The 19,184-nt window shown below is 42.1% G+C and overlaps 1 protein-coding gene across 1 annotated transcript; it reads right to left on the reverse strand.

The window, feature by feature from the left end:
• Positions 1-1,916: 1,916 nt before the first annotated feature.
• On the reverse strand, positions 1,917-18,784 carry LOC106654368 (the record flags this gene model as incomplete). Its single annotated transcript, XM_023463633.1, has 5 exons — positions 18,719-18,784; positions 6,250-7,059; positions 3,989-4,310; positions 3,790-3,864; positions 1,917-2,821 (listed from the first exon to the last, which is right to left on the reverse strand). Coding segments are annotated over exons 1-5 (2,118 nt in total), but the record flags the coding sequence as incomplete, so codon positions are not given.
• Between the last annotated feature and the right edge of the window lie 400 nt (positions 18,785-19,184).

Genomic DNA, 19,184 nt, shown 5'->3' on the forward strand with positions numbered 1-19,184 from the left:
TAAGCTTTTACAAAACTTATAACTTAAAAAAAATATAATATATATTTTTCTAATCCTAGATGGCGCCTTAAATTTTCCTCATTCGAACAACAAAGCTACAATGAATGAAGAAAATGTGCTATAAATTTTTCAATAATTTCAAAATAACGTTTACAACATTATTAATCCAGTACTGACTCTTTCATACGCAAAGCATAATATATCTACATCTGTATAAAAGAGTGCAATACCCTTTCTAACATTATCAATGGAAATATCTTCTGTAACAGTTTCTTTGAAAATATAACAAGATGAAACACTCCAAGAACTCTTCCACACGTCAGAACGCTCACACACTCAGAGAGAAGAGAGAGATAGAAATACAGAGAGTAAAAATGACGATAGGCATCGAATATCAATGGAAAAGCAGCTTTGACCCCCAAGGTTCGTCGAACTGTTTCTCCAAAAAGTCGTCGTGCCATTGATCTTGCTTCTCCCCCTTTTTTCGCTTTATCCTATGTGAGTATATTTTTTATATCCTCCAACAGGCGGATAATATGCGTAAGCATAAACAACTGCAAAAATAATCAGAGATTATAATGACGTTCGGGCGAATATTATAATTTTGTGTATTTTGTACACGACTCCCACGTAATATTTATAAAATTTTTGAGTTTAAAATTTTATGAATATTTATTAAATGACAAAATTTTATAAATATGTAATTTTATAAATTTATTTTTTTCGTGTGAGTCTAACGATATCATCAATGAGGTGCAGGATTGATGATTGAATGATAAAGTACAATGAGTGTTGTATTTATAGTGCATTAATAATGTATGAGTGCAGTTTTGTTCAGTGTAATTAAATTTGAGTGTCTGTACAAACATCATGTATTTATATTCTTATTTAATTCAATTTTTTCAAAACTGTATTGTACACATATCTGAAAAACAACATCGGGATTGTATACATCACCACGTTTAACGTAAAGATTATGGTTGTTACTTCGCAAATCCGGAAATAACGCTTGTAACAACAACATACGATTCACTGCTACTTTTAATTACAAAAGTATTTAAATTATTTAAAATCCTCTTTTCTTTTCTTTTTCGTCCTTATGCTTAGGACAAACAAGCGAAACTTGTATCATTTTTATTCTTTCAAAGTCTTCAAGCTCTCAACGGACTCGAGCAAACACAAAAATGATTCAAATGTGCATGTAAACCTCGAAGGTCAAAAATAATTGCCTCGCAGTCCACGGGGTCGTTTAAAGCTCCCTTCGAATGATGTGCGCGCATGTGCAGGTATACCAATTTACGCCCCAAATTTATATCGCTCGTGATCGTGTTTCGCGCGCTATCGAGTTAAAAATGGTATTTTCCTATGCGAGGGCGAAATGAATCCTTTTTTTCCCTCTGGTTGTAGTTGCAAAGATATAATACGAGCTTTCGAGTAAATATTGATATCCTTGGAGGAAGGAGCATATACACAAAGATGAAATTCATTTCGAACGGAAATAGATATTTGACGAAGTACCGCGTATACACTCAAAGGACTACGGCGCGCACAAAGTTTTATATCCGTCCGCCTAAGCTAAATCGTTACTCTTCTCTGACGTATGTATCGAGTTACATACACAAAAAAAAAATTCGTCTGTGGTCGTGAACGACCTATCTGGTCAACGAACTTCTTATCATTAATTTATCAAGACGTAATCGAACTTTCGTCAAAATCGTCCAGTAATGCGTTTACCTTGTGTCATTAAAATTCTTCTCTATTGCCTCTATTGCCCTTTTTCGTCAGCAGGGGTGCGAGGCAAAAAAACGTAACAAGTTTCATTATAGCCTATTGACTTTTCTTTCGGACTCTCGATCGTCCCGACGATTAGCGATCTCGTAACCGATCGACTGCTTTATCTCGAAGCTGGGTCTGTGAATTTCCGGATACTTGATGCCTATGTCGTGTATCGAGTTGAGGTGCGCCGGTGGAAAGCCCTGATGCGGCGAGTAGGGCCCGATAATCGGTATCTTCAACGGGCCATCCATCGTCGGGAAGCGATGATGATGAGGCTGCTCGAAAGCTCCCTTCTCGAATCCTGTTATATCCTCGTCGGATATCTCGAAGTGTACGTCGGGTATATTGAACGATACTTGTTTGTAGTTGTGCGGCCGAGGCTGGCCGTACTGATGATGATGCAGATGAGGCTGCGTAACGTAGGCGTAATGCGGCGATTCCAAATCGGCCTGTCCGTAGCCACCAGCCTGATGATGCAGCTGCTGATGATGCTGATGCTGCAGGTAAGTGTCCTCGATGGTGATCGGCGGATGCTTGTACTTGTCGTCGACTTGGTCGAGCGTCGTGTAATGATGTTGCTCGACGCCACCGTGACTGGCGGCGGCTTGATGATGATTGCCGCTGCTGTCCGCGGGCCCGTTGCCAAGCGGCGGATAAAGATCGTGACTCTCCTGATTGTAATCCTGCAATTGAAGCGGTTTCGTGGGCACTTCGATGCCGCCGCCGACGTCGCTGCTGTGTTGGTGTCCACTCGTCGACGTCGTCGTCGTCTTTGTTCCTTTGTTCTTTTTGTACTGGGCCGAGAAAGCGGCCAACTGGGCGATCGCCTCCTTGACCTTTTCGTTCTTGCTTTTGCCGGCAACGCCGTCGACACCGCTGGCTGCTCCGTGATCGAAGGTTTGATATTCGACGTGGGCGTCGTCTTGCTGCGGTGGCGCTTCAAAGCCGTCGTCCGATTGTTGATGATGGTGTTGATGATGATGAAGGTGGTTTAGGTCGGGCACAGGTTGCGCGACCAACAGTCCGGCTTGGCTGTCGTCATGGACTATAATAACGTAACGTCGTGTCAGATTGTCGTTAATACCGAAGTAGTTAGTCACTGTTTTTTTTGTTTGTTTTTTTTTTGCTAAGACACAAAGTTCCATCGAGACAAAGTACTTTAGAGGCAAAGGACCTCGAATCAACAACAAAGATACGTTTTTGAAAGGATTTTGAAGAGTTAGAGAGAGAAAGAGAGTGAGAGAAAAGAGAGAGAGAGAGAAAAAAAAATGTACACAGTCTTAAATTGGCAGTGAAACAAACAGTATGTATAAGAATAATTTAATTTCCATCAAAGGTAATATTGTGCACCTAATAATAGAACCGGATCCATTCGTGTAATAGTTGCTACGCCGAGGGGACTTTCGAATCACCCAAGAAACACAGTTGTTTTTACTTAGAATGAAAACGTAAGAGCTAATGGTAGTACAGGCAGGCAAGGTGAGTGTCTAGTGTATGTGGCTAGTAAGTATACCCTCGACGCGACGTACAAAATTAATTATTTCAACTTTATAAAATTATTATATTATTTCGAGTACATATATAACTCGTAATATGGACAAAGTACTGCAAATTTGTTCATCGACATCCACGCGCTGTATATAAGAGGATTAATTATAAAGTTTTATATTAATTAAAAAAGAGATCGAGAGAGTAATGTATTATAGCATCAATAAAAATCGTCATTATTCGAAATTACGAGTAAGAAAATTATTTAATTGCAATTAGACAAGTGCGCCGCGTAATATTTACATTACATTTTAAGTGTGATTGAAACTTTTTTTACAAAGATGTACATACGTGATTTCTAAAGATCTCATATATTTTATTTTACAAAAGTATGCATAGAGAAATGAATTCTAATAATTACACTGCGTCTATATAAAAACACTAAACAAAGCAGGTTTACAAGCAAAATTGTTATTCCCCTTGATTCCTTTACCATTATTGTTATTGGAAATATTTCAATCTTACCATCGGTCGCTGCTCCGAAACCGTGTTGATACGAGTCAGTCGGCGGTGGTGCTCCAGTGTAATGATGATCGTGTCCTAAAAAAAAAAAAGTTCACCAACAATTTTACCCTGAACTCGTGCCGTGCCGATCGATGCAATTTTGCACGCGTGTGAAACTCTCAATAATAGCTCCTACGTGTACGCAGAGCTGTACACTCACCAGCGTAATGATTATGCACCACCGGCGGTGGGCCGTAAGCGTAGCCGTGATGCTCGTACGAGGTTGTGTGATGATGTTGCGTCGTTGGCTTCGTTGCGCCGGTGGCCAAAGTTTTGCCCAAACCGCTGATAGCCTCGCCGGCGCCGCTGATTAGACGACCCTTTGTCTGCACGAGGAATCCGCTGCCTTTGATGATCTGGCCGTTGAGGGCGAGAAAGCCGCCGCCCACGGCTTTGACCGCCTGGATCAGCGAGTTGATGATCGCCTTTTTCAGATCCCAGGGAGTTACTTGATGGTGCTCGTGATGCTCGTGATGGCCGTACTGGAAAATCGTCGCATGTACAAGTATACGATTATTTTTAATTTAGACAAAAAAAATAAAATTAATAGAACGAGGATATTTTGTCATTTCGTTTGTTTGGAATTTTGCTGAGGAAGGCAGGCCCCCCTCGATATCCTGTCTATTTTCATTCTACCTCTCGTTCTACGTCTCTCGAGACGTGTGCGATTCCAAATAATTCATCTCGGCGCGTGCTCGTACCCTCGCGTCGATGTATACATAGCACCTTTATATATTTTTTATATTTCTCTCTCTCTCTCGCTCTCTCTCTCTCTCTCTCTTATATACTCTAGTCTATCAGTTCCAAGTGAAACTTTACTTTAGGCCTTATGTCGCTACCGTTGGTGCTTCATGAAATATCCAGCGAGTGACAGAAGTCAGGCCGGCTGCGGCGGTGGCTCGCAATATGATGGAAAAACAGCTTATACACGCTTTTCCCTCCTTAATCGTGGCACACGCCACGCGCACGGCACAACGACCTACATACACGCGAGCGAGCCACACCGTTGCTGCTTCGCTTCTTTCTCTGCGCTGCGAGGATCGGCAGCCCGAGTATACGCACATGTTTGCATTAAAAGTGATTACGGCGCTGCCCCCCTGACGTCGCATACGACGATATTATACATATAAAAAACTTATAAACATTCCACGCGTGCGTATGTATGCACTATGCACGCGCTCGAGCGTCTTTTATATTGGAGCTCAAAGTTCTACAATCCGCCTGTCGCGTCGGATTACGAAATATATAGGTAGGTAGGTAGGTAGATAGGAGCGCTTATATTTTCCACGCATACAGAAAACGTTTGAGCGCAAATATTTGCTCGAAAACTTTCGAGCCGGCGAGCTGCTGCTGCGGCTCCCTGCGATTACTCCGAGCGCGCATATCGGTATTCGTTTATGTATATTCATATAATTATATGCGTAATCAAATTCGAATATGCGATACTCTTGCAGAAATATTATGCCGTATGGTCACGCGCAGCAATTAAATGTGTCTGGACGTGGTCGAGTACTTATATATAATCGCGCGATAGATATATTTGCACAATCGCGTCAACACGAGTGGGTCAATCATTTATTTACGAGTATGCACGTAAACAGACTACTCGTTTCCGGAGCATATTTGATATAAAAAATTTACATTATATCGCAAGCTTGTTTATCCTTTAATAAGTCGATTCTTGCTTCATATTATGTTAACTTGCAATTAGCTCGAGCGATATGCATATGAATGACTATTTGTAAATCGATTGTTGGCGTTGGTTTGTCTTTATTTTTATATCATCGTATCCTCGAATCAAATGTACAAATCTATCACACATCACAGCTCGATCCATTAAATGTGCAGAAAGCGCGATATTCAGATTTACAAAGTCTGATTCGCTCGCGAGCTAATGTTGCAGACTTTCGATCACACGCACAGAGTACGTTGCTTAAAAAAGTCTTAAATTTAATGCAGATTTGATTTAAAATAAGACATCAAATTTGAAGAAATAGATACTAAATTTTATTTAAGGTATTATTACATGAAATCTTTGTTGAATAATTACGTATCAGTACGGATTTGATTTTTTACATAAAGTGCACAAAAAATGCTCGAAAATGCAATCAATACGCTATTTTTAATGATGAAGAAAAATGATGTTATTCCATTTAAACATTTCTGAAATCGTTCGAAAAATTCATGAGAATTCGATTACGATTCGTGCCCACCTCTACCGCTAGATGACGAGTACCGTCATCTGTAAATCTGCAAGTTGCAAAGTTGAAATAATTGTGTAAGTAGAAGCAGGAATTTAAAATCAATTGTTTAACCCGAAGCTCTATTATATCAATTTGCTATAAAACGTAAACATGTTTGCGTGAAACGATCCTTAAATACCCACGATCCTCAAGCATATTCTCAGGCGTAAATACTTACCGTGGGATACTTGGGGGGACCGTAGACCGGGGCGGGTGGCCCGTAGACCACCGGGTGGTGCTGCGGCAGAGCCGGCGGAGCGTGACTGCCCTGGGCCGAGGCGACGACCGAGCCCTTGGACAGGCTGGCCGAGCTGCCGATCAGGCCGCCCACGAGGCCCGTGAAGAACGAGGCGCTGTCGCTGCCACCCCCGTGATGCTGGGCCGGCGGAGGTCCGTAAACGGGCGCGGGTGGCCCGTACGAGTCGTGAGGCGGGGCCGCGTAATCGTAGCCCGTGGTGTGGTCGCGCTTGATGCGATCCTGCACGTAGCTCATCACCCGCTCGTCCTTCATGATCTTGTCGGCGTAGCGATCCAGAGCCAGCATCTGCTTGGCCGTGATCTGACCGTTATTTTTCGAATTGCCATTAGCGGTGCTGCCTTCGCCGATTATGCGCAGCAGCTCGGTCAGATCGATGGGAATTTCGAGGCTGGTGCTGGTAGCATCGTCGACGGAATTCGCCGACGACTGCAGCTTACTGCTGCTACTGCTGCGTCCGCGAGATTTTCCGTACTTGACCCGATGTTGCTGCTGCTGCTGCTGCAGCTGCTGTTTATTGTTGGTGGTGGCGGTGTCGAGGAAACCGCTGCGTGGAAAGTGTGCCAACCTCTGGAGCTGTTTGACCGCTGCGAGAGACACATCGTTGCTGGACTTTTGCTGCTGCTGCTGCTGCTCTTGAGATTGATCGTCGCTCGTCGTCGTCGTCGTCGTCGTCGGTGAGGTTTGAACAGCCGAAGCGTAGAGCGCGAGAACGAACGCCACCGCCAGCAGCTGCTGTAACAAATTACCCCTTTTATTATTATGCTACGTGGTTAAAATATATAGACCAAATAAGCACGAGTTTGTGAAACATCCATGCACGCGTAAACAATATATGGCGATCGACGAGTACAAGTGTGTACTCTATTGCGTATATATACTCGATCGGAAATTTGTCACTCGAGGTATATGTACACTTCGTGTCACGAGCTAGCTCTTCGGATATACGAGCGCGAAATAAGGTGGAAATTTACTACCTTCAGAGGATCCTTCCTTCGCACTTGTTCGATGCGCTTAAGAATAGAGAAAGTCACACGGATTTATTTGATTTCTACGGGATATGGAATACGCATTCGTTTATTCTCATATGCGTACCATATCGAGTTCACAAATGTAAGTATAAGAACGAACATCGTGTCAAAAGGCGAATTTCTCATCGCGCGTTGCTCTCTGCTGTGGGGAAGGATAGATCTTAGGCAGCGAAATGTATGATTATAATCCATCGAGTCGGATGAAAAATTTAATATAAGTGCAAAATTTTTTGCTTTGAATAACTTCAGTCACGGGCAGAATATAGTGACGTACACGCCGGATAAGAGACTCTTAATGTTTTCTGCCGAGGTCCTCATTTTTTTCTCTCCTTTACTCCTATCTCTACAGGATTATTTGATCATATCTACCTCGGCTTGGCGCGCCCGCGCGCCGACGTCGTTCTATCAAGAAATATTATCGTTTCGTGAGAAAGAAGAAAACGAAGGGAACTTTTTTAAAACTGCGAGTTATATTACAATATTACTGCTCTTCGAAGAAGGAAAAGTTTCGAGAGTTGAGTAATTTTGCACGCGGGTGCAGCGGCGTCGTTGCTACTGCTACTGCTGTTGTTGTTTTCGAAAATTGAGGTAAACTCCCGTTGCAATTTTAATCGCGCGGCTCGCGTGTAAAAAACGTACCACAGGCAGAGAGAGAGGATATATAATTTGAAAAATCAAAGACTCTTCAGAGTCACTATGCGCGGCAGTTCGAAACGGCCGGAGCCATTGTCTCCGCCGGGCGCGCGCGCGCCCGAACAATAAAAAGTCGTTATATGGGCTCGTATCTCGAAAATTGGCCAGCGCGCAAATTACGCCTATGTCATCCCGCTTGAAACACGAGAGGGCACTGCAAAAAGCCTATTTTTTTCGACCTCTTATCTGTGTGAGAATATTTCGAGAGATCGGCGTGGTGCGCGCTAATTTCGTGAGAACAATCTCTTGTTTTTCAATGCCTTCGACCACAGCACACGCACACACACACACAGAAATATAAAAAAATCGTTGGCAAACAAGCTGTGACTATTATAACTTTCACGTTTTTCAAACATTTATTATTTCGCGCAGCTACATTGTTTCGCGTCGACTTTAAAATAAATGCACACTTTTAGCGCATTTTCACGCGATTGATTTTTCGATAAGATTTACGACGTAAACGAGATTGTTAATTTTCAATTATATGAATTGATTAACTACCGTGATTTAAGTTTAAAAACACAAACGGAGGTGTGAAAATTTCTCGACGTTGTATTTTTTTAACTCGTTTTAAAAATGCACTATCTTTACAGCAATCAAACGAATTATCACCATAAACCCGTCAAACTTTCCACATGCAACTTCTTAATCGTAGTTTCTTAATAACATACTTTACCTAAAGGTACATTTAACCGCGCGTATATACGTGCCGAAGAAGTTGGATGTAAAACCTATGATTGAACTTTGATAAAACTTGGAGTAGTTCTTGTTTCGGGGGATGATTCGAAGGTACATAAACCGCTATCGAGCTTATATTATATACGTCGTGAAATAGAAGCGAGTTCGCGCGTATACAACTCCCCCCCGCTTTTTGCTGCTTTACATTACGCGCGAAAAGTCTCTACATTTTTTTTAAAGCTCTCCGATATGCCACATCGGTCCTGTATCAGAAGCTTATAATACACATATTGTACGAACTTGGATGTCAGTGGGGCAAAATTTTTTAAAGTGACTTTTCTGCGTCGCCCGAGGCGTGAAGTTTTCCCCACCCTTTTTCTTTTCTAATGTATTCCAGGCATGGCACACCGCGAGATATATCTATAATTTTTTAAACGAAATTCCACGAGGTTAATCTATCTCCTTGTAAATAAAGTTATAAAGTTATATTATAAACTTGGGTGTACGCGGTAGCATCAGCAGCGTCGTCGTGCCCAGTCAGCGGCTCGGCAAGAAGGCGAAAGTTCGCGCCGCGTGAGCGAGTGAGACCAGATGTTCTTCGGCGAGGCCGCGACGACGACGACCAAGTCAATATATAGTTAGGGATCCAGCTCGTTCGCAGCGAGAAACTCTTGCGGGGCCACCGATACACGCTGTTACACGCGCGCCATTATTAATCCTCCTATATATATTTCGTATAAATCCAACTATGATATACGTGCAATAATAATAACGATCAGCGAGCTTTCGATGGACAAGCTCCGGGGCTCTCGTGCTCCGCTCTCGTTCATATTATGAGAAGATTGGCAGCTGTATGCAGCTCTGTGGATCGCGTTTTCAAGGGAAAAGCGTACTCCGCTACGTGTTGTCGACTGCACCTCGTCGTTCTGCGTTGAAGGGCGCGCACGCAAATGTACTAGTACTGGCACTATACTCCGGCGCCGTACCTACCGTATGCAGCATTATAATATAAACTCTGTAATTGTAAACGCGTGTGCTGCACGGGGTGCATGTGGGTTCGGAGGCCGCAAGATCGATACGTATATATACATGTACATTCGAGAAAATCTCCGGGTAAAATTGCATGTATACATTTAGGACGCGTATATAGTAGCGGTACACGAGCTTTAACGAGGAAACGCCTCGCGCCGCGCTCGAGACGCGCGATGGTTGTGAGCTGCTGCTGCTGCTCCGAGCGCGTGCATCGCCCAGAAAATCGATTATATACGCGCGCTCTCTCTCTATGCCACGAGCTGCTACTCTGCTGCACATATTACAAGCGAGCAATTTTTCTCTACTTAACTCGAGGAGAAGGAGAAGAAGGAGCAGGAGTGCATGTAGCGGTGTGCGGGAGGCGGCACACAACGAAAAATAATAAGTAGCATATTGTTGATATGAAAAAATCTCGCGCACCTTGTAATGTTATTATAACGAGCACTTTGTCTTTTTATACTCGTTGTCGCGTATATAATAATGAAAATTGTAAATTGAATAGAAGAAAAAAGGAAAATACATTTTGTTTTCGTTATCGTGAAAGCGTATGTAAAATAATTGTAAGGCTTGCATATTGTATATGTGTACTATGCATCAATCGATATCCGAGCCAATACACGCGGTTGTAATAAAAAATAAAAGTAAAACATATTCTCTGTGAATAAAACCATGAAATTGACTGCCACGCTGTTTGTCGAAAAAGGAAAAAAAATAAATTATATGATTTTGAGCGCGTACGCGCGCGGCACACACAACAATCTATTAGAGGAAAATATGTAGCCGCTATATATATCGTGCATTTGAATATACATCACGTAGCAGCAGCAGCGGCGGCGGCGGCGGCACAGGCGCTTGTTAAGTGTAAGGAAAAGCTCTTCCCAAAGGGCTGTTGCATCGTAATTATACGAGCTGCGGCTGAGGTAATAAACAACAGGAATGTATACGGCTACAGCCTGAAGGGCTCACTCTCTCTCTCTCACTTGGTGCGGGGTAGTTGGAACGCGCGCCGCATCGCAAGTCAGAAACGAGACACAATCAAACCACTGGTTATTCTTATTTAATAAAACGCGAACCCGAGAGCGTAGAGAGTCGAGCTTGCAGAGCTTTTCGCTGCAAAAATGATGGTACGGATAGGTATAACGTCGAAAAAGCTCGGCGCGATGCTGAATTAAGCTCGCACAGCTCGCTCGCGATATGGGGGAAAGCTGCTGATACGAGGCGCGCGCTAAAATACGCGAAAATTTGTATAAATCGTAAATAATTTATAGACAGCTGGAGCAGCCGTCGCAAAATAAATGGCTCACTACGCGCGCGGCCAGCAGTAGCAGCAGCGACGGCACCAAGCTGCTGCTGCTGCTGCTGGATATACATATACAAAAATCGATACTTCACTTTACCGCGCGCTGCGCTTTTATAGTGTCTATAATATATCTTTGACATGGGAATATTCGCGCGCGGAGGCTGTATGTATAATAAAATATAATATTAATTCGCGTCCTCGCGGCCTGCCTGCCACTATATATATATAAGTAAGTTGTAGATTATTATACGCTCGTACGTTTCAATCATACACGGAGCAGATAGGTGGACACACTCGCTCCTGGCTCCTGTGTGTATACACGTTATATATACTCCCATCAGAATACAAGCTCGAACGTCGACCATACGTATACGTGCAGGCAGCCAAATTTAATATGAACGTTATAAATATTGAATTAAAACGTATAAAATTTTCCACGCGTCTCTTGGCTTATTTTGTTTATCACTCGTTGCGCAAAAGTTTTTTTTTTACAGACGATCTCCTGCTGCCTATCTATACAAACATAAGAGACAGAGCTTGCGCAGCAAAAAATTGAAATTAATGGAAAATTTATCGAAAGTTTTTCAATCTTTTTCTTGAGATGATTAAGACGTGCGCGCAGAAACAACTTTTTACTTATATTCGTTTGCGACAAAGAGAGCTCGAACTAGAGAGAGCTGCGAGACAGGCTTACGGGTAGCAGCAGCAGCCTCTCTGTGTGTATGCGTATATATATAACTAATTATTAGCCGAACTTTGACTTGCGAGTTGACAAGGTAATCACTGCCGTCGCGTATACGAGCGGGAGCGCGAGATCGCTGCCACTGCCGCTGCTGCAAGCACGATTATTAGATGCTCGAGTATGCCAGGCATTCTCGAGAGACAGCTGCGAAAGTATATAACACGTGCGCAGGTGCGTCGAAAGATGGAAAAAAAAATGCATGAAAAATTTACGCACTGAAAAAAAATGTCGTGACACCTGTAATAGTGATTTACTTGAATCTAAGGAATAATTTTTTGAATCGACAAAACAATGAAGCGAATAGCTTATTTATTTGATTAGGATTTTTTTCGCAAAACTCTGGAGATCCTATTTCAAATATTTTTTTTAATAAATTATATATTCATTTAAACTTAATAATTTAATAATTAAATATAACCATTCAAATAAATATTTTTTAAATTCAAAAAAATAAATCAGTATTAGGTGCTACGATATTTTTATTAGTGTGAAAATGAGAAAAAAGACATGCCTTTTGAGGAACTCTATCCATACTGCGTGAAATGTTCGACGATTTTTTAGTCTGAACATTTTATAATGAGCTGATTGACTATAAACGGCGCATACCCCCAAATGCTCATATTCAATTTAGATATAAAAATCAATAATTGAGATTATCTAAAACTGGTCTGGAAATTATCTTCTATTCTGATACAAATGCTAAATATTAATAATTTCCCAATAACTAGAAACTGTCCATTCAAAATGATTAAAAACCCAGTACTATTTATTAGCTTGTTTTGACAATTTTTCTTATACGAGTATGCTAGAAATGCTAAGCGTCTTTTAAATGACAAATTAAATAGTTCAAGAAATGTAGATTAATTTTCAAACACTCAGATACAATAATACCACACTTTAAGATTTCTCCGTTCTCCGCTAGATGGCGAGTATCTTTAACTGTGAATCTACAAGTGGAAAACAAAAATAATCATATAAATCCAAAGCAAGGCTTTCACATTTTAAGCCACCATTGGTCTAACTAAGCTATTTTTCATTCGATTTTTATAACTCGCTTGTAAAATGGCATAAGGGCCAGCATCAACACGTCGCATTTACTAAATGCTGCTACTTTGGAGTAAACGATCAACTCCAAAATTGTTCGTGTTAATTCTATAATTATTTTTCGTTTTCGAAGCTTGAGGCAGTAAAAACATTAAATATAAAGGAGTGCAATGAATGAGGAGTAATGTAAAGCATTGCTCTTTCTATTTTTGACTATTAAACTAGATAAAGTTAACTTTTCGATATGGGACCAACATTTTACAAATGTAATATTTTAGTCGACCTACGTGAGTCCGACTATTATTTTATCGTATATACATAGCAGGATGCTGTTATGCATCTATCTCAAAATATATTTTACGGCAACAATTCTAAAACTATATTTACGTACAAAGTAAGTAACGCCGGGTAGTTTCGATTTAACGAGTCTCCATCGTAGTCAGTAAAAAACATTATTCGGAATGCAAAAATGAAGAAAAAATAAAACAGTCAACTATGTATACAGAGAGCTGAAATTCCCTAAAACAATCGATATAGTCGTCGTCGTGCAATTTGACGACGATAAGACCATTCGCAAGCCTCGCGCGCGCTCTCATTAGGGGTTTCTCGAATTTCAAGCCTCGGCTCTCGAAAGGCTTGCCTCTGCGGAGGAGATGAGAAATGAGCTCTATACACTCGCCGCAAGCTATGCAGTCCCCCCCGTTCTTCTCTTTACTTTATTCCATTGGAGTTATTTTGTTTCGATTTTTATCATAATTATTATCATCAGCATATCTAGGTTTCGCCTGGTCCAATGATAATTAATAAGTCACGCAGTTATTAAAATTTCTCTTTCTCTCTCTCTCCCTCACAGACAAATGTAGACTACACTAGTACGTGCGCAATCGAATGCCTCGGCCCAGCTTGCAGACTCGAATACGTACACGCCTGCAGTGCAAGCTTATCTCAGAAATGTTTACAATTAGTACGCCACGGCGTATAATAATATAAGGACACTCCGTTGCTGCTGCTGCTGTGCAGGCAAAATTTTCAGCAGTCGCGAAGCGACACACGTGTTACATGTCACGCAGCGCCTCGGGGTGAAAGTTAAACTCGATGTTATATGCAGCAACAGCTTCCTATATGGCAAACGCGCGCGCATAGAGCTGCAAGTTTTGTATATGATACAGCGCGAATGCACCGATAGCTGTAGGCAGCCAGAGCACATTATTGTAGTTGTTTAGATGTGCGCTAGTCTGCGATCTTTCGCGTGAACACATCTATATGAGTTTCTTATACGGTTCTTCGAGACTTCTCTGCAGAATAGTGACTATCCCAGTGAAATCCTCTTTATGCTCATATAAGAGCCCCGATATCGACGCGTTATACAGCTGCATAAAAAAAACGCGTCACTTTACGAGTTCAATCGCAGCGCGGGGCTGGGTCCAGTTGAATTACATGCATTTAAAAGAGAATTGAATTTACGTTCAAAAAAAAAAAAAAAAAATCGAGTAAAGAGTGGCTGACAGCGATAAAAGCCATAAAATAGATACTTCAGCGTAAAATGGCGTGTGATACGTCTCGGGCTAAACGCTCGACTACGCTCGCCTGTCAGGGTCAGCCCAGCCCTACTATTACCAACCAACGTGGCATTTCATCTAATGCAAATTCAATGCGATCGTCCTACACGACGGCGGGCGGGATTACCGTAGGATATATACATCCTTGAATCATGCTGCTGCACTGCACTGTTCGTGAGCAAAAACGAGCCTCTCTCTCATTCTGCATGCTCGGAGGCTCTCTCGTCACGCTGCTCTGCTCGCCTCGAATTATGTTCTACATTAAATTCTGCCTTTGCGAATTAAAATAAGAAAAAAAAAGGAGGAAAAAAAACTCGGCGGGATTGCGTCATTATTTAGAAAACATTATATGTACTTATATGCGTGCGTATGTGTGTGTATATATATTTTGCGTAATGGTGGCAATCTAATAAAATGCCGCGCTCGCCACACATGTGAAATTACACTTTTTATCTAATAAGTTCAGTGATTGCATAAAAATTAATATATCCCGACGTATAATATTTACCGAATCGATTTTCTTCGCAACCTTATAGCGGAATGATTTTATGATATTACGAGTACACACGCGGGACCGTATATGCTTTACAGAAAGATTTTTATTTGAAGAGTAAATGCGCGTATGAAATCCCGGCATTGAGAGTACGGAAGCTTGCGCGCGCCGTAAGGTACGTGTGCAGCTTTGCTCGGGCGACCGCGTATTATGCCGCCGCGCTCGGCCCTTACATACACACATATACACACATGCACAAACACACCCAAGCTCACCGTATAAAACCTGCAAGTATTCTCAAAGTGAATGTTTGAAAAGGAGTCCAATCGTATAAAACCCAATTTACTTTCAAATACCTCTTTTGCCGAATTCTATTTTGCCTTATTTATTTTTACGCGTGGATAATTGCCCGCAGTTGTGTGTTATTATTACATTCGCTCTTTTATCAATTAAAAAATTAAGTAGCGATGTTAACGAGACGTAGCACAGTTGAAAAGTTTTATAATATAGTAAAAGTGCAGTTGTGTCGCGCGCGTGTTTGCCAAAGCGCGCGCTATATGAAATATTCATCTGAAAGTTTATCCAGGAGCTGATATTGAAATTTTCGTTGTAACATGCATTACACTCGCGCGCACACGCATCGAAACGTGCTTTTAACAAAGTGACGAGGATCCCGTGAAACTGAAGCTACCTCAAAGTTTTTTTTTTATTATTATATCCACGGTAAAAAAATGCGCGATGCGTACAAACCGTAACGCGAACTCGAAAGTCATTATTATCGATATTTTTAACGTTTGCGTATAATAATTTTTCCAGGAATGCGAATATTTTATGCAAAAATGTTTTTTAATAATAGTTTGTTCCACATATTTGTTTAAAAAGTTTTTTTAGCTCCATCAAATCGTGAATAATATGAAAATGAAGGAAATTGAATGTAAAACAAATATATTCTTTTAAAATTTTACAAATAAATGAAAATTTTTCTAGTTTATTTTACACTTTGATTTTATTTGACAAAGGAACAATTTGTGATTCTTTTAAACTACATACCATTATAATAATATTTTATAAACTTTGAGCAATCGCATATCGACTGCGTAGACTTCGATCACACGCGATATAGCATGACTGCACTTTCACTTTATTTAGCAATTTTTAGAAAATGTATCGTTAGAGTTTTAAAACCGATTTGTAAAATCGTTAAAACAAAACAAACACGTTGATTTAAAACTAGATTAATCTCGGAACTTTGACGTCTGTATATTTTTGAGAATTTTCCAGTGTCACAATGTGTATGTATATTTCTCTACTCGTAAGCGGTTAGATGCGGATACATTCTAAACTTTCGCGGTTATGAGTAATTACCCTCCTGTTAACTGAGGCAGTAGTTTGGCAATCCGAAAAAAATACCATGCCTTACGAAAACGTATACCAACGTACACTTCCTCCTAACAACGGTGTGCGCTGTATGCTAATACTCGTAAGAGATAGTTTTGAGCAGCTTTTCCATTAGCCGGGTCGTCGAGTGTTAATTTTACCTTCGAAAAAACGACGCACACGAGCACACACTTTACTCTCGATCTCTAAAATGAATTGCAACATTATGTATACGCAGGTTTTCGATCGGCGCGACGTTTCAAAGAACCGATTTTTCGAGGAGCTAGCGAGCTGACACTCGTGAGTTGAACACAAAAAAAAAAGTAGCGCAATGTCCTTGACATAGACCCCGGCCGGTGTCGGCGCGCATTATAATAGGCTCTCGTCGCGATCATGAGTTCATTGTCTTGTATACGCGCTCAACATTATAAAATAATAATGTCAAGAGGCAACGGCACAACACACGGTCATCTCTCTTGGAGCAGCGCAGCGCAGCAGGGAAAAAGTAAAAAGAGAAAGATATCGCTCGCGGACGAAAGGTTATATAGCATCTATATAATACACAAGCAGACACGATAGCCAGAGAGAGAGAGAGAGACCAGCTCTTCGAGGGGCCGTTTACTCGGCCGTTTGAGCTGCAACTTTCACATGCGTTGTCTCTATGTATGTGTATGTGATATGTGTGTCTGCGTTCACTCTCGCTCGCGACCCGACGACGACGACGACGCGATTCGCGGTATATATGTAGGTAAAATCTCGTTTATATCGCGCAGCATATATATATCGAGGCACGTATACGTGCAGCGAAGCTCTCGAAGTAAAGAATCGGCACGCGCTATTGTGCTCGCGCGTCGTGTAGCCGCCGATCGTGTTATTATCATCGGACGGAAGCGGACACGATTTCGAACGTTTTTTCTTTTTCTCTTTTTTTTTTATTTATTTCGAAATTCCTTTCTTTTACTCTCGTTTTTTTTCGGTCCTACTTGCTCGTTTGGTTCGACATAACGAACCGAACACACGCGATCGGTGCGGTGGCCCCGAGCACATCTCTGTGTGGCCCGCGGGAACATTCGAAATTAATTACTTTTTTTTGACGCTTGGAGAATGGTGTACAAAAAAAAAAAAAACACGCGCACACGAACATTTATTGAATTTATATACTGACGCGTAATCCGTACATATGTATAAAAAATCTCGGGCACTCGTGTTCTCGCGGCTGAATCGGGCGATTTCTAACTTTTTCTTTCGTTTCCCAGAGTCGCGAGACTCCGCATGCACACACACACGCACTGCCTAATGACACTCTTTTGCACACACAGGCACACGATGCTTTCTTCTTTTTCTTCGTTTGGCCTACAAAGCACTGCATGAATGCATGTATAAGTTTTACCTCATCACACCTCTCAGGAGCCTGTGACAAAGAAAAAGAAAGAGAGACAAAGACGGAAAATTTGGAATTGTTTTCCTTAATGCATAATCTTAATCCTCGTTTGAAAACTTGAGCTCAGGAGCTCGACAGTCGCGACTGCGTGCATACTTAATTAACATTCGAAGTTTGCTTTCGCTCTCGGATGTATCCGCGCGCGCGCACACGAGTCATGCAGCATTATAATTTCCCTCCGAAATGCAGTGCAACGCACGTAATATGACAAATAGACATTGACAACGCGAGGATAAAGCTAATCATCTCCAGTGCTGCTCCGTTGTTCCTTTTTGCTCAAGCGGTAACTCGAAAATTATTTGCGCGTCGAGTAGCGCTCACACGATCTCTCGAGAACTGTGCGTACGGCGTCGGCAGAAAGGACGAAAGAAAAAAAATCAACATGCTTTTGGCATTATACGCGATCGCGTATGTGTGTGTGTGTGTGTGTGTGTGTGTGTGTGTGTGTGTGTGTGTGTGTGTGTGAGTATGCGTGCAGCTGCGAGATCAATCGGATGTGCGGCTTTCAGCGGTGCGCGCGCGAAAAATCGGAGAAAAGCCTCGCGCGAGCGCTGATGCAGCCAGCGGCAGCAACAGCAGCACTTTGGAGAGCGCAGAGGAGAAAAAAATCCTCCCTTTTAAAAAAGTACCGACAGAAGTGATTGAAATTTGTAAAGGCACTACATGACAAAGTTATCGTTGAGCGTAGCAGCAGCGGCACACACACACACACGTATGTACTCTCGGGCGAGGAAGAAAAATGCACAAACTGTATACCTATATGTGTGTGTGTGTCTGCTATATGCACAAAGCCGGAGAAGTTGATCGACGTTCGCACCAGCACACACACTCTCGCGTTCACTCAAAGTTCACTAGTATTGCCGGGGTGAAAAGAGAGAGAGAGAAGAAGAGAAATGCAAAAAAGAGAAGAAGTACGCAGGCAAACAAGAAAAAGTATTATATGTATAGAAAAAAGAGGAAAGAAGTGCCTAAGCTCGAGCATGCGTGCACGTTTTCTGTACCTTCATGGTGTTTTTTTTTTTTGCTTCTTCTGCCGCCTTCGAGATGGTTGTTTGCGAAGCTCCTCCGCGTCGAAGCACTCTCACTAACACTCACTAACCGGCGCCATCGTTCAAGTCGCGACTTTATACTCACTCCTCCCACTTGCTGCTGCAGCTGGACGGAGCCCGGAGTCGCAATAGAGGCGCCTTGGTACACGCGATACGCACACACGCGTACACGCACCCAACGAGCTATTGCTCGAAAAGCGAGTGCGAGGCTGGTCTCGCGCGTCCAACTCGAGTATACGTGTGTATCGATACCCGAGCGTCGCAGAGTGCACGAGAGTGTCGGGCCGCGAGGCTGCACGCGTTGTACCGCCACCGCGATCGGTGGTATATATATATATGGAGTTGGATATCACGCGCGCCCTTCCATCGCTGAGCCTCCGCGAGAGCTCTAATCGTGTACCACACCACACGACGAGAT

The sequence above is a fragment of the Trichogramma pretiosum genome, unplaced genomic scaffold (assembly GCF_000599845.2).
Source record: "Trichogramma pretiosum strain Unisexual culture from Peru unplaced genomic scaffold, Tpre_2.0 scaffold47, whole genome shotgun sequence".
Lineage (NCBI taxonomy): Eukaryota > Metazoa > Arthropoda > Insecta > Hymenoptera > Trichogrammatidae > Trichogramma > Trichogramma pretiosum.